At 48.4% G+C, this 15,969-nt stretch overlaps 1 protein-coding gene across 1 annotated transcript in view; it reads right to left on the reverse strand.

Annotated features, from left to right (window-relative positions):
- PTPRU (protein tyrosine phosphatase receptor type U) overlaps nt 1–11,713 on the reverse strand; it is a 116,176-nt gene extending 104,463 nt beyond the window's left edge. Inside the window, 1 exon segment of the mRNA XM_051987997.1 lies at nt 11,301–11,713. Within this exon segment, the coding sequence (XP_051843957.1) occupies nt 11,301–11,373 (73 nt within the window). The 5' untranslated portion in view covers nt 11,374–11,713.
- Nucleotides 11,714–15,969: the final 4,256 nt, after the last annotated feature.

The raw sequence follows: 15,969 nt of genomic DNA on the forward strand, positions 1-15,969 counted from the left end.
CTGGGTGCCAGAATTCCTAGTTGGAGCTTTTTTGTGAGGGTTAATTGTCAAAGAAGGAGGCAGTTAGGTGACTCGGTGGAGAGGCCTGAAGTCAGGAAGCTCTGAGTTCAAACCTAGCCTCTAACTGTGTGATTCTGGGCAAATCCCATGATTTCTGTTAGCCTTAATCTATTGGAAAAGGAAATGACGAACTACTCTAGTATCTTTGCCAGAAAAACCATGGGCAGCACAGGCACGGTATGGTCCATGGCATCAGGAAGAGTCTGACATGACTTAAAGACTGAACAACCACAACAAATTTATGGCAAAGTCCCATTCACCCCAAGCTAGTTACCATTCTCCCCCCTTTCACCGACTCTCTCCAGCTGAAAGTGATCACTCTCTCCTCAAATTTCTCCAGCTCAAAACTGCATTTATCTGACACTCCTTCATATCGTGTTCCTTGTGTGTGTGTCTGTCCTTATAAGACTGCAAGATACTTGAAGGCAGAATCTTTGCTTCTTTCTCTCATGAGAGGGCCCTGAAGAGAGCAGAAGATTAATTAATGTTTGCTGAATGAAGAAATAAAGGGGCGTGTTCACGCACCAGGGAGGGCTGGCAGGGACCTGGCGCTGGGCTGGCTCCGAGCTGACTGCTGTAGCTGCAGAGGAGTGGGAGGGGGAAAGGGGGCAGAACCTGGCAGAGGGGGCTCCCCCTGGGAGCTGGCAATGAGACTGGGGCCTATGCCAGCTGCCGCTGCAGCAGACACCACATTGTTTTTCTGGAGACCCTAAGCAAACAGAGTTCTCCTGTTCTCTTGTGTAAGGAGATTTTCTTTGTCAGGAGTCTTTTTCATTTGGTTTTTAAATAGAACTTTCAAGTTCCCAATAACATCCTAAGAGAAACTTCCAACCCAGCCCTGGGTCCAGGTCTGACCTCTGTCTGACCCTGTCCCACTCTCATTCCCCCCAATAACCCTGGACAGTATGGCCCCAAGTCATTCCCTCTTAGGGAATCAGGGAATGTCTTAGATTCAGCAAGGATAGGGTCCAGATGCTGCAAAGATATATTAGAAAGAGTGGCCACTTCCCTAACCCTGATCCTAGCACTGACCCTAATCTCCAAACTTGACCCTGATCCCAGACCAGGAGCTGACCCACCAGCTACTCCACCTGCCCCTGCCCACTCAACCCAAACATGAAGGGAAAAGTATTCTGACTCAGTGTCCTCCGTGGCCCAAGCCCAGAAAGCCCAGCAGCTACAAGTCAGGAGAGCAGCAGCCAAAGCCCTGAATAATTAATGAGCAATTAATTCACCCACAGGGCTGGCAGCCATGTGCCAGTTTCCTAGACACCCCCTCCCAGGCTCACTGGGGCTTTAGCCTGGCAGGAATATCTACACTGGAGAATAGCCAAGGACCAGGGTTCCTCCTCACCAACAGGGTGGGGGAAAAGGTAGGATAGAAAACAGACTGACTCCAGAGGTGCTGGGTAGCTGGATTCCATTTTCCAGAAGGCCAAGAGGAAGCTATACTGCCCATTTAAGTTAGATTTTGGAAGAACTTCCAAGAGGAAGGATGCTAAGAGGAATAAATTATCCAAAGAATTCATCATTAGGTGAGTCTAAATGAGATGGATACCTAACCTTCTCAGCCCTCCCCCAGCCCCAGTAAAGAAATCCACATCACTAAAGAGACCTTACTCTGTGCAAACACTCAACATGAAGCAGACCCTGCCACCATGACAGAAATAGTGCAGGGGAGAAGTCCTGGCAGCATAGTTCAGTGAAATTCAATGTGATAGAATGTGAATTCCTTGAGGGCAGGGAGCAGATCTGTTTTTTATCTTTGCACTCACAGCTGCCTAGCATATCATAGGCATTTAATAAATCCTTGCAGAATTGAATTCTACAAATATTAAGTAGCCTACCATGCTCTGGGTCAAAGATTTTTAACCTTGGTCCAGTGGACTTTTAAAGTATTTTAATAACCGTATTTCAATGTAAGTGGTTTCCTTTGTGATCCTACAAATTTCATTTCATGCATTTAATAACATTATTCTGAGAGGAGGTTCATAGGCTTCACCTTTGGCATTTGGTTCATCGGCTTAACATAGCCTGCCCAAAGAGTCTGTAACATAAAAAAGGTTAAGAACATATGATCTGGGCAACAGGGAAGAAACAGAAATGCAGGAAAGCAGAGTTCTATGCAATGATCAGTGAATCAACAAGCATTTTATTAAGCCAAGTCATACAGCTTTTATTAAGGCCCTACTTTGTGCTGAGCATTGTGCTAGGCACTTGAGTAAAGAAAATACCAAAAAAGAAAAGAAGAGACAAGGGGGAGGAGGAAGGAGAAGAGGAAGGGGAAGAGAAAGGGAAAGGAAAAGGGAAAAAGAAATGAAAGGGAAGGGGAAGGAAAGGGGAAGAGAAAGAAGGAAAGAATGAAGGAAGAAAGAAAATCTATCCCCACAGGAAACTTACATTTTATTTAGTATCTTATATTTCTACAGTTTTAAGGGTTGCAAAGTACTTTCCTCCTAACAATCTGATCAAGCAAAAAGTGTGATTTAATTCACCTTCAACATCTTTACAGATGAGGAAACTGAGGTGAGGAAGGTCCTCATCCAAAGTCTCACAGCTGAGAAGTATCAAAACTCAGGCCCCACAGCCAGACACAATGGGCTCTCCCTATCCTATGTACCAGCTGGCAAGTCCTCTCTCGCTCTGCCCTTTGTCCCTGCCCAGACCCTCTATCCCCACGAGGTCTCAACGCTTCTGCAGCCCTGGAGTGCCTCTGTAGGAAGTCAGTATTCAGCCTAGTGCCAAAGGCCCCATGTCGAGCAGCCAGGGTAGCATTTACAGCAGCCCCGGGCAGTACCGAGCGAAGCAGCCAGGACAGGAGTGCAGAGAAATAAAAGGATGCTATGGTAGAAACGCCCTGACCCAGAGGGACAGATGGGAAAGGCAGGACAAGGCCGTAGGGAGGACCAAGGCAGGGCAGGCCTGAGCCCTGGACGGAGGTGAAGGCCAGGATGGACAGAAAATCCCACTGCCCACCCCCTGCCATCCCAGGCCAGGCCTCTGACCTCCATGGCCCTCCCCATCTCTCCCCACCCTCCTCTTCCAGCCCAGTAACTCTCCAAGGGCACTGGGAGAAGACTACGGGGGAGGGGGTGAGCGCTGAGCACATTGTTCAGGTATTTATATCCAAAGGAGGTCTGATCTCGTTAGCAGAGGGATGAATGATTGTGCTGAAAAGCCTTTCTACAATCCAAACACATCATGGGGGCCCCCAGCAGAGAGGGAAGAAAAGCAGAGACAAAGCAAGCCAGGTGGAAGGCTTGTTGGGGATCACAGCTCCTGCTTTTAGGGTCACGGAGGCCAGAATGACACAGCAAACAGGAGAGTGGTCAAACCAAGTAGGAAAGTGGCCACTCAATGAGCTAGTCTGATCTTCAGGCCTATAACTAGACTGGGGCTAGAAGGGCTTCTCCAGGCACAAAAACTCCTGCTCTGCTGATCATAACGGTTCCCATTTTAAATAAGTCCCTAATGGTTTGTAAAGCACTTCATGGAAATTAGCATTTGAGCTTCACAACTAGGAGCTATTATTATCCCCATTGTATAGATGAGGAAACTGAGGTATAAAGAGGTTAAGGATTACAGAGCTAATTACTGGAACCCAGGCTTCCCTCATTCCTATTCCCTGCACTCAGCTGCCCCTTAGGGCTACTACCACCTAGTATCCCTAAACATTCTCCCCTGCAAGGCTTAATGAAGCCCAAACATGCTTAGTTTCTGAGATGAGGCAAGATTGGGCAGGTTTAGGACATTAGAGATGGGGGCTGAACCTAAGGCTTCCACCTCCAAGTTCAGCATTCTGTCCACCCTTCCTCTCTCTCTTACAGCCTTGTCCCGTGGCAGAGCACTCCAAAAGCTCTTATTGGTCTGATCAGCCACGTCGGACACACTGTAACTCAACTCTAACGAAGTGATGTCATTTTGGACGTCTTCCGAGGACAAAGAGTACCCACCAACCAACCAACCTTGACTAAATTCTGTTCTTGGCAGGCAAGTTTGGGGGGTGGGGGGGGGAGATTCTCCGAAGATCAATACTTATAGTGACATCAGAGATGGGATTCAAATTCAAGTCTTCTCAAGACCAAGAACAAGTTTTTGTTCTTCCAGCGCCACGAGAAATAGGACAAAAGTTTGACCATAAGTGTTGAAAAAAAGACTCTATGAATATAGCTATTGCCTGCACTGTTGAAGGAAGCCATTTTCTGCCCATTTTCCTTCCCTAGTTTCCTCCAGCTCTGTGATAGAAAATCCAAGAGAAAAACAAAAAGAAAAAAAAAACTTTCATTCTGTTTCCCCTGGCATTGGAAGAATAAAAATTCGTTCTTGATCTTGAGAAGACTTGAATTTGAATCCCGGCTCTTATGCTTACTACTTGTACAGTCAAGTCCTACCTTGGATATTTACTAGAGGTATGATGCTGGGCAAGTCATTTAACCTCACAGACTCAGTTGCCTCATCTGTAAAATTGGAATAATAATGGCACCTATGACCCAAATTATTCTGAGGCTAAAAGGAGATTATATTTGTATAACATTTTGTCAATTTTAAGGCACTACATAAGTTCTAGCTATTATTATTAAGTCCCTGGGATTCAATTTCCCTCTCTATAAAATTCAGGGATTGAACTCGATGGCCCTTACATCTGTGATCCTGGTGTCCCAACCCAAACCCACAGCAAACACAACTTCCCTCCCCCATTTCTTCACACCTCAAGTACTCAGAAAGGGTAGGTATCAGTGCCCTGATACTCATGGTGTCGACCCACCAATATTTCCTACTTAAGCCCCAAATGTATCACCCAATCGCTGCCCATCCTCTGGAGCTGCCTCTGCTGCACCCTCCCAAAGATATAGTGCAAGATCCAGCATGTCAAGCCCTGGATTCCAATCCCATCTCAGCCAAAAAATAGCTGAGTGACTTTGCAAATTATTAGCCTCTAAAACACCAACAAAAAGCCTCACTTGTAAAATAGATCTAATGAAACCTGAACTACCAAACTCACTGGAGTGCTGTGAGAAAAGCACATTATAAATTATAAAGGGTCACAGAAATGAGAGCTGACATTATCATTCCATTTAAACCAGCTTCTCTACTCACTTTCCCAATTGGCACACCATCAATAACGCCACCATTTTCCCATTCTTCTTCTCAAAACTCAGAGTCATCTGTGCCTTCTCCCTCTGCTTCATCCCCCAGATCTAATCTGTCATCAAGTCCTGTGGAGTTCTCATTGGCAAAATCTCCCAGATTCACCCTCCCTCTGCATTCCCACCGGCAGCCATGTCACCACCTGGATTACTGGACTGGTGTCCAGGCTTTCTCTGTACTAAGCCATCCTGAAGACTGCCAGATTCGTCCTCCACTACTCTTATCTCATTACCCTCATCTTCAAGAATCATTAGTGATTCTCTATTGCTTTTTGTTGCAGACATTTAGTTGTATTTGATTCTTTGTGACCCCATTTGGAGTTTTCTTGGCAGAAATACTAAACTGGTTTGTCATTTCCTTTTCCAGTTCATTTTACACATGAGGAAACTGAGAAAAAACAGGGTTAAGTGTCTTGCCTAGGGTCACACAACCAGTAAGTGTCTGAGGCCAGATTGGAACTCAGGAAGAGGAATCTTTATGACTCCATGGCACCACCTAGCTGTCCAATGTCCACTCAATCAAATAAAAATGCCTCTGAAATCTTATCATCCCATTCACCTACCCTCCCCCCAACCACCTTATCCAGCTTCTTTACTTTTCTGAATCCATTTTCTCCAATCAGTCTGACATTGCTCAAATACCACCTCTTGCAACCTGTGAGAGAGACCACTGCCAAATCATTCAATTTCTTTGAGATTCAGTCTTCTTATCTAAAAAGTGAGAGGATTGGGCAAGATGGCCTCAAGGTCCCATCTAACTCTAGGTCCATGATCTATAGCTTAAACAAAAGGGTTAAAGAGTGAGCAGATAATATGAAATCAATCCAAAAAAGCTTCCTGGAAAAAGTGAGGTCTGAGCTATATTTTAAAAGTGGGAAGAGGCATGGGTTGGCAAAGAAGGACATTTCAGGTGGGGGTTATCACTAAGACCCATGATTTATAGTTTAAATAAAAGGGTTAAAGAGTGAACTAAATAATATGAAATCAATCCAAGAAAGCTTTCTGGAAAAAGTGAGGTCTGAGCTGTATTTTAAAAGTGGGAAGAGGCATGGGTTGGCAAAGAAGTATATTTCAGGAGGGTGTTATCACTAAGAATTGTCTTAGGGGCAGCTAGAGGGAACAGTGAATAGAGAAATCAATTCTGGAGTGAGGAAGACCTGAGTTCAAATCTGACCTCTGACACGCGACACTCACTAGCTCTGTAACCATGGGCAAGTCATTTAGCTCCTCCTAATAATAATAATAATTATTATTATTATTATTATGTCTCATTTGCTGTCACCACCATTTGAGATATTCAGGTCTATAAAATGAGGGGATTGTATTAGCTGGTCACTAATTTTAGGGTCCTATTCCCCCATGCCCACCCACCCCAGAGTGATTCAGATCAAGGGACTAGCCTGGTGAGATACTACACATACTACACATTTAATTGTTAAAATATCCTCCTTCCAAAGCCCTACCTGTGAAACTATACCCCAAGAGGGTCAATGTTCCCCACTGTCCTAACCTATACACACAGTTATTTCTTTTCTGGTGGCTCAATCACCCCTTTCCCTATGGTCCATATTTAGGTTTGTGGTCTATAGATGCCCAGTGAACATATCCAGAAACCGAGGTTGCCTGATATTTCTTGGAGAATTCAGAGCTGCAAAGAGTATTAAGATCCCTTAGGGACAAGAAGAATGGAAGGCTGGGAGATGATAGAAGAACAGAAAAGGGATTTAGGACCACAGAAGTATAGAATACTAGAACTGGAAGGAAGTTTAGCATAAAAAAGATATCCACCCAGGATCACCTAATCCAGTTCCTCCTTTGACAGAGGAAACCAAGGCCCAAAGAATTTCACCAATGTCAGAGTGACCCAGGACTTGGACTCTAGTCCGGGACTCTTTCCACTATGTGAAAGACCACACCCAGTTACCTGAGTACTACCCCCTACACACACACACACACACATATACAAAAACTGCTCTAGTATACACACAATCCAACACACAGAAACACAGAAACACAATACAGGGCTCTCAGGAAGCAGTTGAGGTACACAAATACTGAGAACTACTCCCAGCTGCTACCCTTTCCCTGCTCCATCTGTTGGGAGGAGGGGGAGGGGGCATTTACAGAGACTGGGATGAGACCCTCAACAGTTCAGTTAGCACAGATGCTGTTACAGATGCTCAGTTAACTGCCAAGTCTATTTGGGGAAGGGGCAGTGAAACACAAAAAGAAACCCCCTCCCCCAATTAAGAGACTTGGGACAGTGGGCAGAGCCCAAGACCCACAATTTAGCTCCATCCTAGGCTTATCCTTATTTTATTCTTGGGTCATGGACACCTCTCTTAGAAAGGGAAGGGAATGGGCATGGATGGAATATGGGGGGAAAGGGAGAGAACCATATAGTGGGGTCACTGAAGAATGAGGAAATCAAGGGGATACCCTTTTACCTCCCCCAGTTTCTGTTGAACATCTCACCAATGCTCACAGTACTGGAACAAGTGGGGAAGACTGAATGATAGGGCCCAGCTTTCAATGGTGTTTTTTTTAGGTTGATGTTGTTTTTTTGAAACAAAGCTTTCTGTGTCTTCCCCCATCCGCTCTGCATTACCCAGGATGCTGGTGGAAAATTCACCACTGCAAGCACAAACAGCCCTGGCTGGGGGTCAATGACTTGGTGTCTACCAATACCATTATCTCCTTCTCTAGCTTAAGGATGGCATGGCATGGGAGGGAGATTGTGGAAATCAATGTGACTTAGAAAAGGCAGGAAGAAATAAAAGTACAGAATTTGAAGGAAGCAGGTAGAATCTACCACAAAGAAACTGTGTCTAGATTCCCTCCCCAGATATCCCCCCATCTTGGCCCCCAATACCTGCTGGCTAGAAAGCTGGAACAAATACCAACCTGCCCATCTCCTCAGCCCCACCTAGTCACAAAGCCACCCAGAGCTACGGCAGCCCAGAGGGAAGAAACAAGGTGGGACAAAGTTTCCAGGTGCATTTATTTATTCACAAGCACCACCCAAATCTGATTCCTTCCTGCAGCCTAATTTCTCCAGCTCTGAGCTCTGGGTCCAGTACTAAGGGATGCTATTTTCATAGCATCCAGAAATTTTTTCATTCATCTCAGAAACATTACATTATCTGCTACACATGCCAGGCTTCAGTGCTTTAACTTCACATTTGAACCTTAAAATGCTACCCGGCTACACTGCCACCCCTCCATCTTCACCCACACTGCACAGAATAGTCTGCTTATAGGCATCCAGGAGCCGGGATGTCCTCGACTGAATCCTGGAAATCAGGGAAGCTCAGAGTCTCAAAGATGTCAAAGTTCCTCAGAGGTCAGGGAATCCAACCTTTATCTGTGCAGAAATCCCAAGCCAGTGGGCATCCAGCTTGTACTTTGATGGGGGAATTCTCTATCGCTTGAGATAATCTATTCTACTATTGGAATAATTCTAAATTGCAACACAACCATTTTTACTCCAGTCCTTGGATCAGGAGATCTTCTAAACATTCTTCTTCCCAGCCCAGACTTAGTGAAGGGGGAGAATAAGAAATGCTCCTTGGCCCTGTCTCCCCCTCCCCACCTTTGCCTTAGGCACCCATCCTCAGAGTCCAAGACCTATAGAGCTCGGTTATAGGGACCCAAAGCTCCCTTCCCACCAGCACAAATGACCTCTATTAATGATGATGGATTGGGGGAGGGGGGGAAGGGGAATTGAACCCTCTATTAAGCAGGACTTGGGGAGGGGGTTAGAGAAGGCTGTGAACAGGACTCTACCCTCTGAGGGAACTGAATTGGGGGAGGGGAAAGATGCACCAAGGGACCAAAGGAAATTCATGACTTGCCCAAATAAAAGAAAGAAATTCTGCTCCCCCCCCCCTTCCTTAGGAAGGATCCCCTTGCCCAGGATATAAACATTAAACTGGCTGATCCTGTGGGGGGTGGGGTGGGGGTAGGGGTCGATTTTCCGCAGAAATCCGAGAGCCCCCAAGGGGTTCGGAGGGGATACCTGGGAACTGTTTGCCCCTTCTTAGGCCTTCAATGTTACTGGCCTTCCTGGGAAACCCAAAATGAAATTCTGTTCTTCGAGTTCAGATCCCGACAGAATCCTCCTGTTGTGATGGGCGACAGGAAGGCGCCAGACAGTCTGGGCTTGAGGTGGGGGCAACCAAACCGGAGGAGGAAGAAATCCCTCCAGTGGAGTACGGCGGCATCCAGGGGCCACCCCAGCGAGGGTCAGGGCTGCAGTGACCTCTATCCCTCCAGGAATCACCAGTTACAACACTCCTAGAAGCTCCCTCCCCAGGCGCCAGGCCCTCCCCAGGTTACAAGGTGCAGGCTGCTTTCCTGTTTCGGCTTCCAAGTCAGCTCCGGCTCTCCGGACTGAGCTCAGACTCGGGGCGCGGCACGGGAGGCCTCGGGCCCCCAACTCTCACTGCTCTGGGTAGTGGGCCCCAGGGACCCGAGAGAGGAGGGAAGACGTGGTCATTGTAGCCTCCTGGGAATCCATGTTGTTAGTGGAGGGAGAGGGGGCCATCCCCTTTTTGTAACCGGCCCCCGCTCCTCAGTGTCCGCGGGGATAAGAGGAAGACGACCAATGTGCTCTCTCCCCCCACCACACACTGGCAGGCCCCCACGGACATGTCCTAGACGGACGCACTCAAGCAAGCACACACACACACACACACACACACACACACACACACACACACAGGCGCGCGCTACACCCACTGTGAGATGGACGCACTTCCGAACACACGGGCACAGCCTGACACAGGGCGCACTCAGATGGACAGACATACGACACTTAGACGGAGGCGACACGGACAAAGAGCAGGTCACACAGACGGACTGCCGTAAGCACGGGACCCACAAGCAGAGACACAAGCACACGGACACACACTCAGACACAACCTGTTCCGGCTCGCGGAAAGACCTGGGTACAAAGTTACTAAGTCGGCGGCGGTTAGGGTCCCTGGGGATCAGCTGCCCAGGCTGACCTCTCCCCGAGGCTGTTCCCTCCCAGGAGCAGACATCACCGACAAGGGGACAGGAGGACAAAGAGGACGGGGAGATGGGCAAAGGGGGCACTTGCCGACGTGCCCCCCGGCTGAAAGCTGCTTCCGAGCCCGGCGGCTCTTCTCCGAGGCCGGGAAAGCTCCGAGGTTTTCGAGGCCGGGAAAGCTCCGAGGTTTCCGAGGCTATCCCCACCCCGCAGTCCAAATGAGAGCCTTATCCACCCCCACCCCACCCCCAGCCCCAGCCAGGCCAGAGTAGCTCGGCTTTCCTCCCAGTGCCTCCTCTCTCCTCTGCATTCTCTCTTCCGTTCTCCTCATCTCCGCCTTCCTCCGAGATGTCTCTGGCTCCCAGGTCCCCTTTCCCTAGCTCCGCGCTCCTGACTCTCCCTTTTCTCCCCGACCCCTTCTTTCCTCTCCTTCCTCTGCCCATTTTCGCTGCCCTCTCCTCTTCCCATCTCCATTCCCTCCTTCCTTTTCCTTCTCTCCTTCCCTCCTTCTCCCCCTCCCCCTCCTCCCTCCCCAGTTCCCCTTCGGTTCCCCCCCCACACCTCCGGCCCGGCTCCTCCCTCCAGCCCCCAGGCCCGGCCAGATCCCCTTTCCAGGTTCCCGCCAGCTCCCCCGGCCAGTGCAACCGACAGGCTGGGAGCCCCGAGGCGCTGACCGAAGCCCGACTCAGTCTCCTGAGCGAGCCGCTCCGAACTTGCGAAACAACAGAAAGCAGCCCACAACATGTCGGTGTCAGCGGCCGGCCGACACCCCCTCCAGGCCAGGCTGCCCTCTCAGCCCGAACCCCGGGCCCCCAGGAGCCCAGGGCGGCGCACAAACAAGTTGTTGTACCATCCTGCGCGCACACACACAGACACACACGCAGACACACACACACACAGTCGCAGCACGCACACACATACACACATACAACACTCACAAATACTTCCTTGCTGCGCAGCCCTCTCTGCCTCGGGTGCACGGTTCCAGAGGGACCCAGCGCGGGGGCCGGAATCCTAAGTTGGGGTTCGGGGGCCCCCGGGGAGGGGGCGGGGAGTCCCGGGGGGTCCAGCTCTCTTACCTGTGGGAGTCTCGCTTTCCAGAGCGCAGAGCTGAAAGGTGAGCGCCAGGATGAGTGCTTGGGCTCCGGTCATCGTGCGCCACCCTCGTGGGCCCCGGGGCCACGGGGAAAGAGTGTAGCCCGGAACCCCGGAGCCTCCCGAGCCGCCGGAGCCGGAGCGGAGCCGGGACTGGCACTGAGTCCGGAGCGGGCGCTGGAGCCGGAGCCGGAGCCCTGACGTCAGGAGCCCGAACAGCGGCCTCGCGTTCCAAAGGTGGGGGGCGCCTCCTGCCGGTCCTCGGCTGGAAGTGCGGAGGTCTGGAGAACCTGGGCAGAGACTGCGAACCCCGCAACCTGCGCGGAAATGGCAGGGGGCGCCGCGGCGCCGAATCCCCCGCTAGTGCGGCGGACCTGGGGACCACAGAACGGTCCGGATCTGGGGGCATCGCGAGCCGCTTCTGCGCCCACACGATTCCGCTATCCGACGCATTAAGGGTCCGGAATCCCATTAGACATTGCTTTGTCCACACACTCCCTTCTGGGCCCTTAAGGTGCTCGGTCCCGGGATCAGTCCCCGGTGCGAGCGCCAGAACCCGAAACGTTCCCTCCCCCGCCCGCTTTGTCCGATCCCTCCTATCGGCACAGTCCGACACGTAGTCAACAGCCCAGCCAGGAATGCAGCCCTCCCCTCACTCATCCACACGTCTTCCACCGCCCGCACACTCTGAGCCCCTCACCCCCTTCTACAAGGATACAGTCCCCCGCACCTAGCAGTCGTGCCAAGGGCCGGGCCAGCTCCACATCCAGGCAAGTCAACTTCATCGAGGCAGAGGCAGCTCTAAGGGGGGACCTCAGACCTTAAAATGTTAGACCTGAAAGGGCCTTTAGAACCCAGGGAGTCAGAGCCGGGAGGGCCCTTAGAACCCAGGAGGTCAGAGCCGGGAGGGCCCTTAGAACCCAGGAGGTCAGAGCCGGGAGGGCCCTTAGAACTCAGGAGGTCAGAGCTGGAAGGGCCCTGAGAACCCAGGAGGTCAGAGCCCGGAGGGCCTTAGAACAGAGGATGTCAGAGCTAGGAAGGCCCTTAGAACCCAGGAGGTCAGAGCTGGGAGGGCCCTTAGAACCCAGGATGTCAGAGCTGGGAGGGCCCTTAGAACACAGGATGTCAGAGCTGGGAGGGCCCTTAGAACCCAGGAGGTCAGAGCCCGGAGGGCCCTGAGAACCCAGGAGGTCAGAGCTGGGAGGGTCCTTAGAACACAGGATGTCAGAGCTGGGAGGGCCCTGAGAACCCAGGAGGTCAGAGCTGGGAGGGCCCTGAGAACCCAGGAGGTCAGAGCTGGGAGGGCCCTTGGAACCCAGGATGTCAGAGCTGGGAAAAACTTGGGGACCATAAAATGGCAGAACATGAAGCTTAAAGGCAGAACCTTAAAGCACATAATATTGGAAGTATAAGGAGCCTTAGCATATAAAAGTTAAAATGGAATATCAAACCTTACAGATGCTATAGTTCAATCACATTACTTTACAGTTGGAGAATTTAAACCTCAGAGAAGAAGTTACTTGCCCAAAATCACACAACCAAAGACAGTTAAAAATCAGAATTCAGGTATCTTCATTCATATACTCTTTCCATCTTCCTTCACATATGCATATGATCAGTCAACAAATATTTATTAAACACATACTGTGTGCCAGGTACTTTGCTAAGACCTAAAGATAGAAAGGAAGGCAAAAACAAGATCTACTCCAAAAAGCTAGAAGGCTCATAGGGGAGGTAACATGCAAAGGACTAGGAACAAAAAAGATACAGAAGTTTTGCACCTTCCCTGAAAAGGTTGATTGATGATAACATTTATAGAAGCTGGAAGGGGTCTTAGAGATCCACTTATCCAATCCCCTCAATTTATAGGTAAATAAACTGAGATCCAAAATCCCACAGATAGTAAATAAAAGAATTTGGACTTAGATTCCGAGATTTTAAAAACCATCATTTTTTTCCCTACTGTTATGCTGCTCAAAGAAGGAGACAGACACACAGAAAGAGTGTGGGAGAGAAGGGAAAAAGAGACAGAGAGTGAGTAATATTTATATATTTGTATTCACCTATACATAGAGAGACAGAGACAGAGAGAAAAAAGAGCGTTCCTTTGAAAAAAAGAATTGTATGGAATTATAAATATTACATATATACATGTACACACACATGTACATACACACAAACATAGAGTCAGTCGCCAACCTTCCCTATCCCTAGTCCTGATTGTCTTTCCATCATATCAGGAGAAAGTGCCTGCTGTTTCTTACTGTCTGTGAGATCTTAGGAAATTCAATCTGGCCAGCAGCTTCCTCACCTATGAAATGAAAGGCTTGCACTGAATGCTTTCTAAGATTCCTTTCAGCTTTAAAACTATCATCCCTTCAATTGTCTACCATCAGCCACTGCTCCCTCTGCAGGATGTTAGAGTCCCAGCAGCCCCTCACTCGGATTAATTATGTGCATCCAGGTGCCTTTGTATGGAACTCGAGTCACCAGTGGACAAAGGTCTTGGAGAGGTGCCCAATGTCCAGAGACTTTGGTCTCTTTTTTTCTAGCTTCCTTAAGGCCAAGAGCCCAGGGCAGGAGAGACAGTGTGAAGTGTCCCGTAGAGTCCCAGAAGCTCAGGGTAGCTTTAGAAGGGACCATTTTCTTTTTCCTCATTAGCTCTTTGTCAGTCAAATTGGCCTATCTGAGGCTCTGTCATCTGTTATTGTTGAGGGTGAGGGGGACCAGAAAATAGTATTCCTTCTCCCATCTCCACACCTTTGGCCAGACTGTCTGTTCCTCTTACCTGAAATATTCTTCCTCACCACTGCCTCTTGCAATCCCTAGCTCTCTTCAAGGCTCAACTCGGGGACCAAGTCTAAAGAGAGGTCTTTTCTGATTCCTCTAGTTGTTGATGATCCCCTAATACACATCCATATCCCCCCCAAAAAAATCCTAATAGTTTTGTCTCTACTGTGTTCTTATTTCTCTATTTCCACATAGAAAGAATGTGAGGATCAAGACTGTTTCATTTTTGTATTTGTATCTCCTGGTGTCTAGAACACTCTAAATACTTAATAAAGGCTTGTTGAATTGAATTGATCTCAGAATTGATCTAAATTATTGTCTTTCAGAAGTCTTTCAGCCTCTTGTTTGAATCAAGAAGACCTGAATTCAAATCCTGCCTTAGATATTTACTGGCTCTGGGATTCTTGACAAGGCATTTAATATCTGTTTGCTTTGGTTTCCTCATCTGTAAAACAGGGATAATAATACTGAGTCACAGAGTTATTGTGAGGCTCCAATGAATTAACATATAAGCAAAGTGTTTTAAAAACCTTAAACCACTAAATGAATGTTTTTTGGGGGGAGGACAAGACAATCAGGGTGACTTGCCTAAAGTCACACAGCTAGCAAGTATCAATTATCTGAAGACAATGAAGACAGTTGAAGGGTCATCCTTGTGTTAACAGGTCACATGTGCCAGGGTCATCCACTGCATCCCAGACCATGACCAAACATCTTGACTTTTGTCCTACCATTGGACTTTGATGACTCTGGAAGAGACAGTGGAACTGATAACTTCGTGCACCTCTGTCTCATTTAAATCCAATTTATCCAAAAGTCAAGCTATCATACCTTGATGTCATTGGACCTCTTCAAAAATGAAGGCCAGGGGGACAGCTAGATGATACAGTGAATAGAGCACCAGTCATGAAGTCATGATGATCTAAGTTCAAATCTGGCCTCAGATACTTAACACTTCCTGGTTGTGTGACCCTGGGCAAGTCACTTAACCCCAATTGTCTCAGAAAAAAAAAAATGGACAAAAAATTACATGTAACTGTCGGCCAGAAGACCCTAAACCTCCATCATTGCTGATGGGTTCTCAAGGCTCATTATACTCCCTCAGTTTCTTCTTCTGTAAAACAGAAAGCACAAACTTAGCACTGATGCCTATCCCCTGGGTCCTTTGTGAGAGTCCATTGAAATTATGGTTCTTAGGAACCACAAAGTTTTTAACAGCCTTGAATCTTTGCCTCTGTTCTCTTCTCCCCAAGAGCCCACACCCTTCCCAGTGGGAAAGCACTGGATGTGAAAAATCCAGTGCCATTGCAGCTAATCCAGTGAGCTACTATGGGTGAAAATGCTTTGAATCCTCTAAAGGACTACAGTGATATAAGATTATTTATACTATAATGCTGCAAAAATAGAAACCTCTCACCTCCCCCTGGAGCTTTTCCCTAACAGCTTCAAGTGCCTATGCAATCATTATACTATTTCTCCATTTTAGGGAATGGGATTATCCATATTTCTCAGGTTCAAGGAAAGTGACTTTTCCAAAGTAACACAGCAAGTCGAAACCACTGAGACACCTCATGACACCAATCTCTTGGGGTCTGCTGAACCTTAACAACCACACTGATGCACCTGGGGATACTGAGGCAGTTTTCATGCCTGAGACAAACACAAAATATGACTGGGGAAATCAGTATAATCATGACCTTAGATAAACTGTAAATTCAATTCAGTTTGTTTGCTGAGGGGGAAGGGGGGTGGAGATGCCAGGACCCAGGAAAGTTATTGCTGGGACTGTCCTAGGAGGAGACCAGAGGCAGGATGGGCCATGCCAAAATACCATGGCAATGGGGAAGCCATCTATCCATCAAT

The sequence above is a fragment of the Antechinus flavipes genome, chromosome 3 (genome assembly GCF_016432865.1).
Source record: "Antechinus flavipes isolate AdamAnt ecotype Samford, QLD, Australia chromosome 3, AdamAnt_v2, whole genome shotgun sequence".
NCBI lineage: Eukaryota > Metazoa > Chordata > Mammalia > Dasyuromorphia > Dasyuridae > Antechinus > Antechinus flavipes.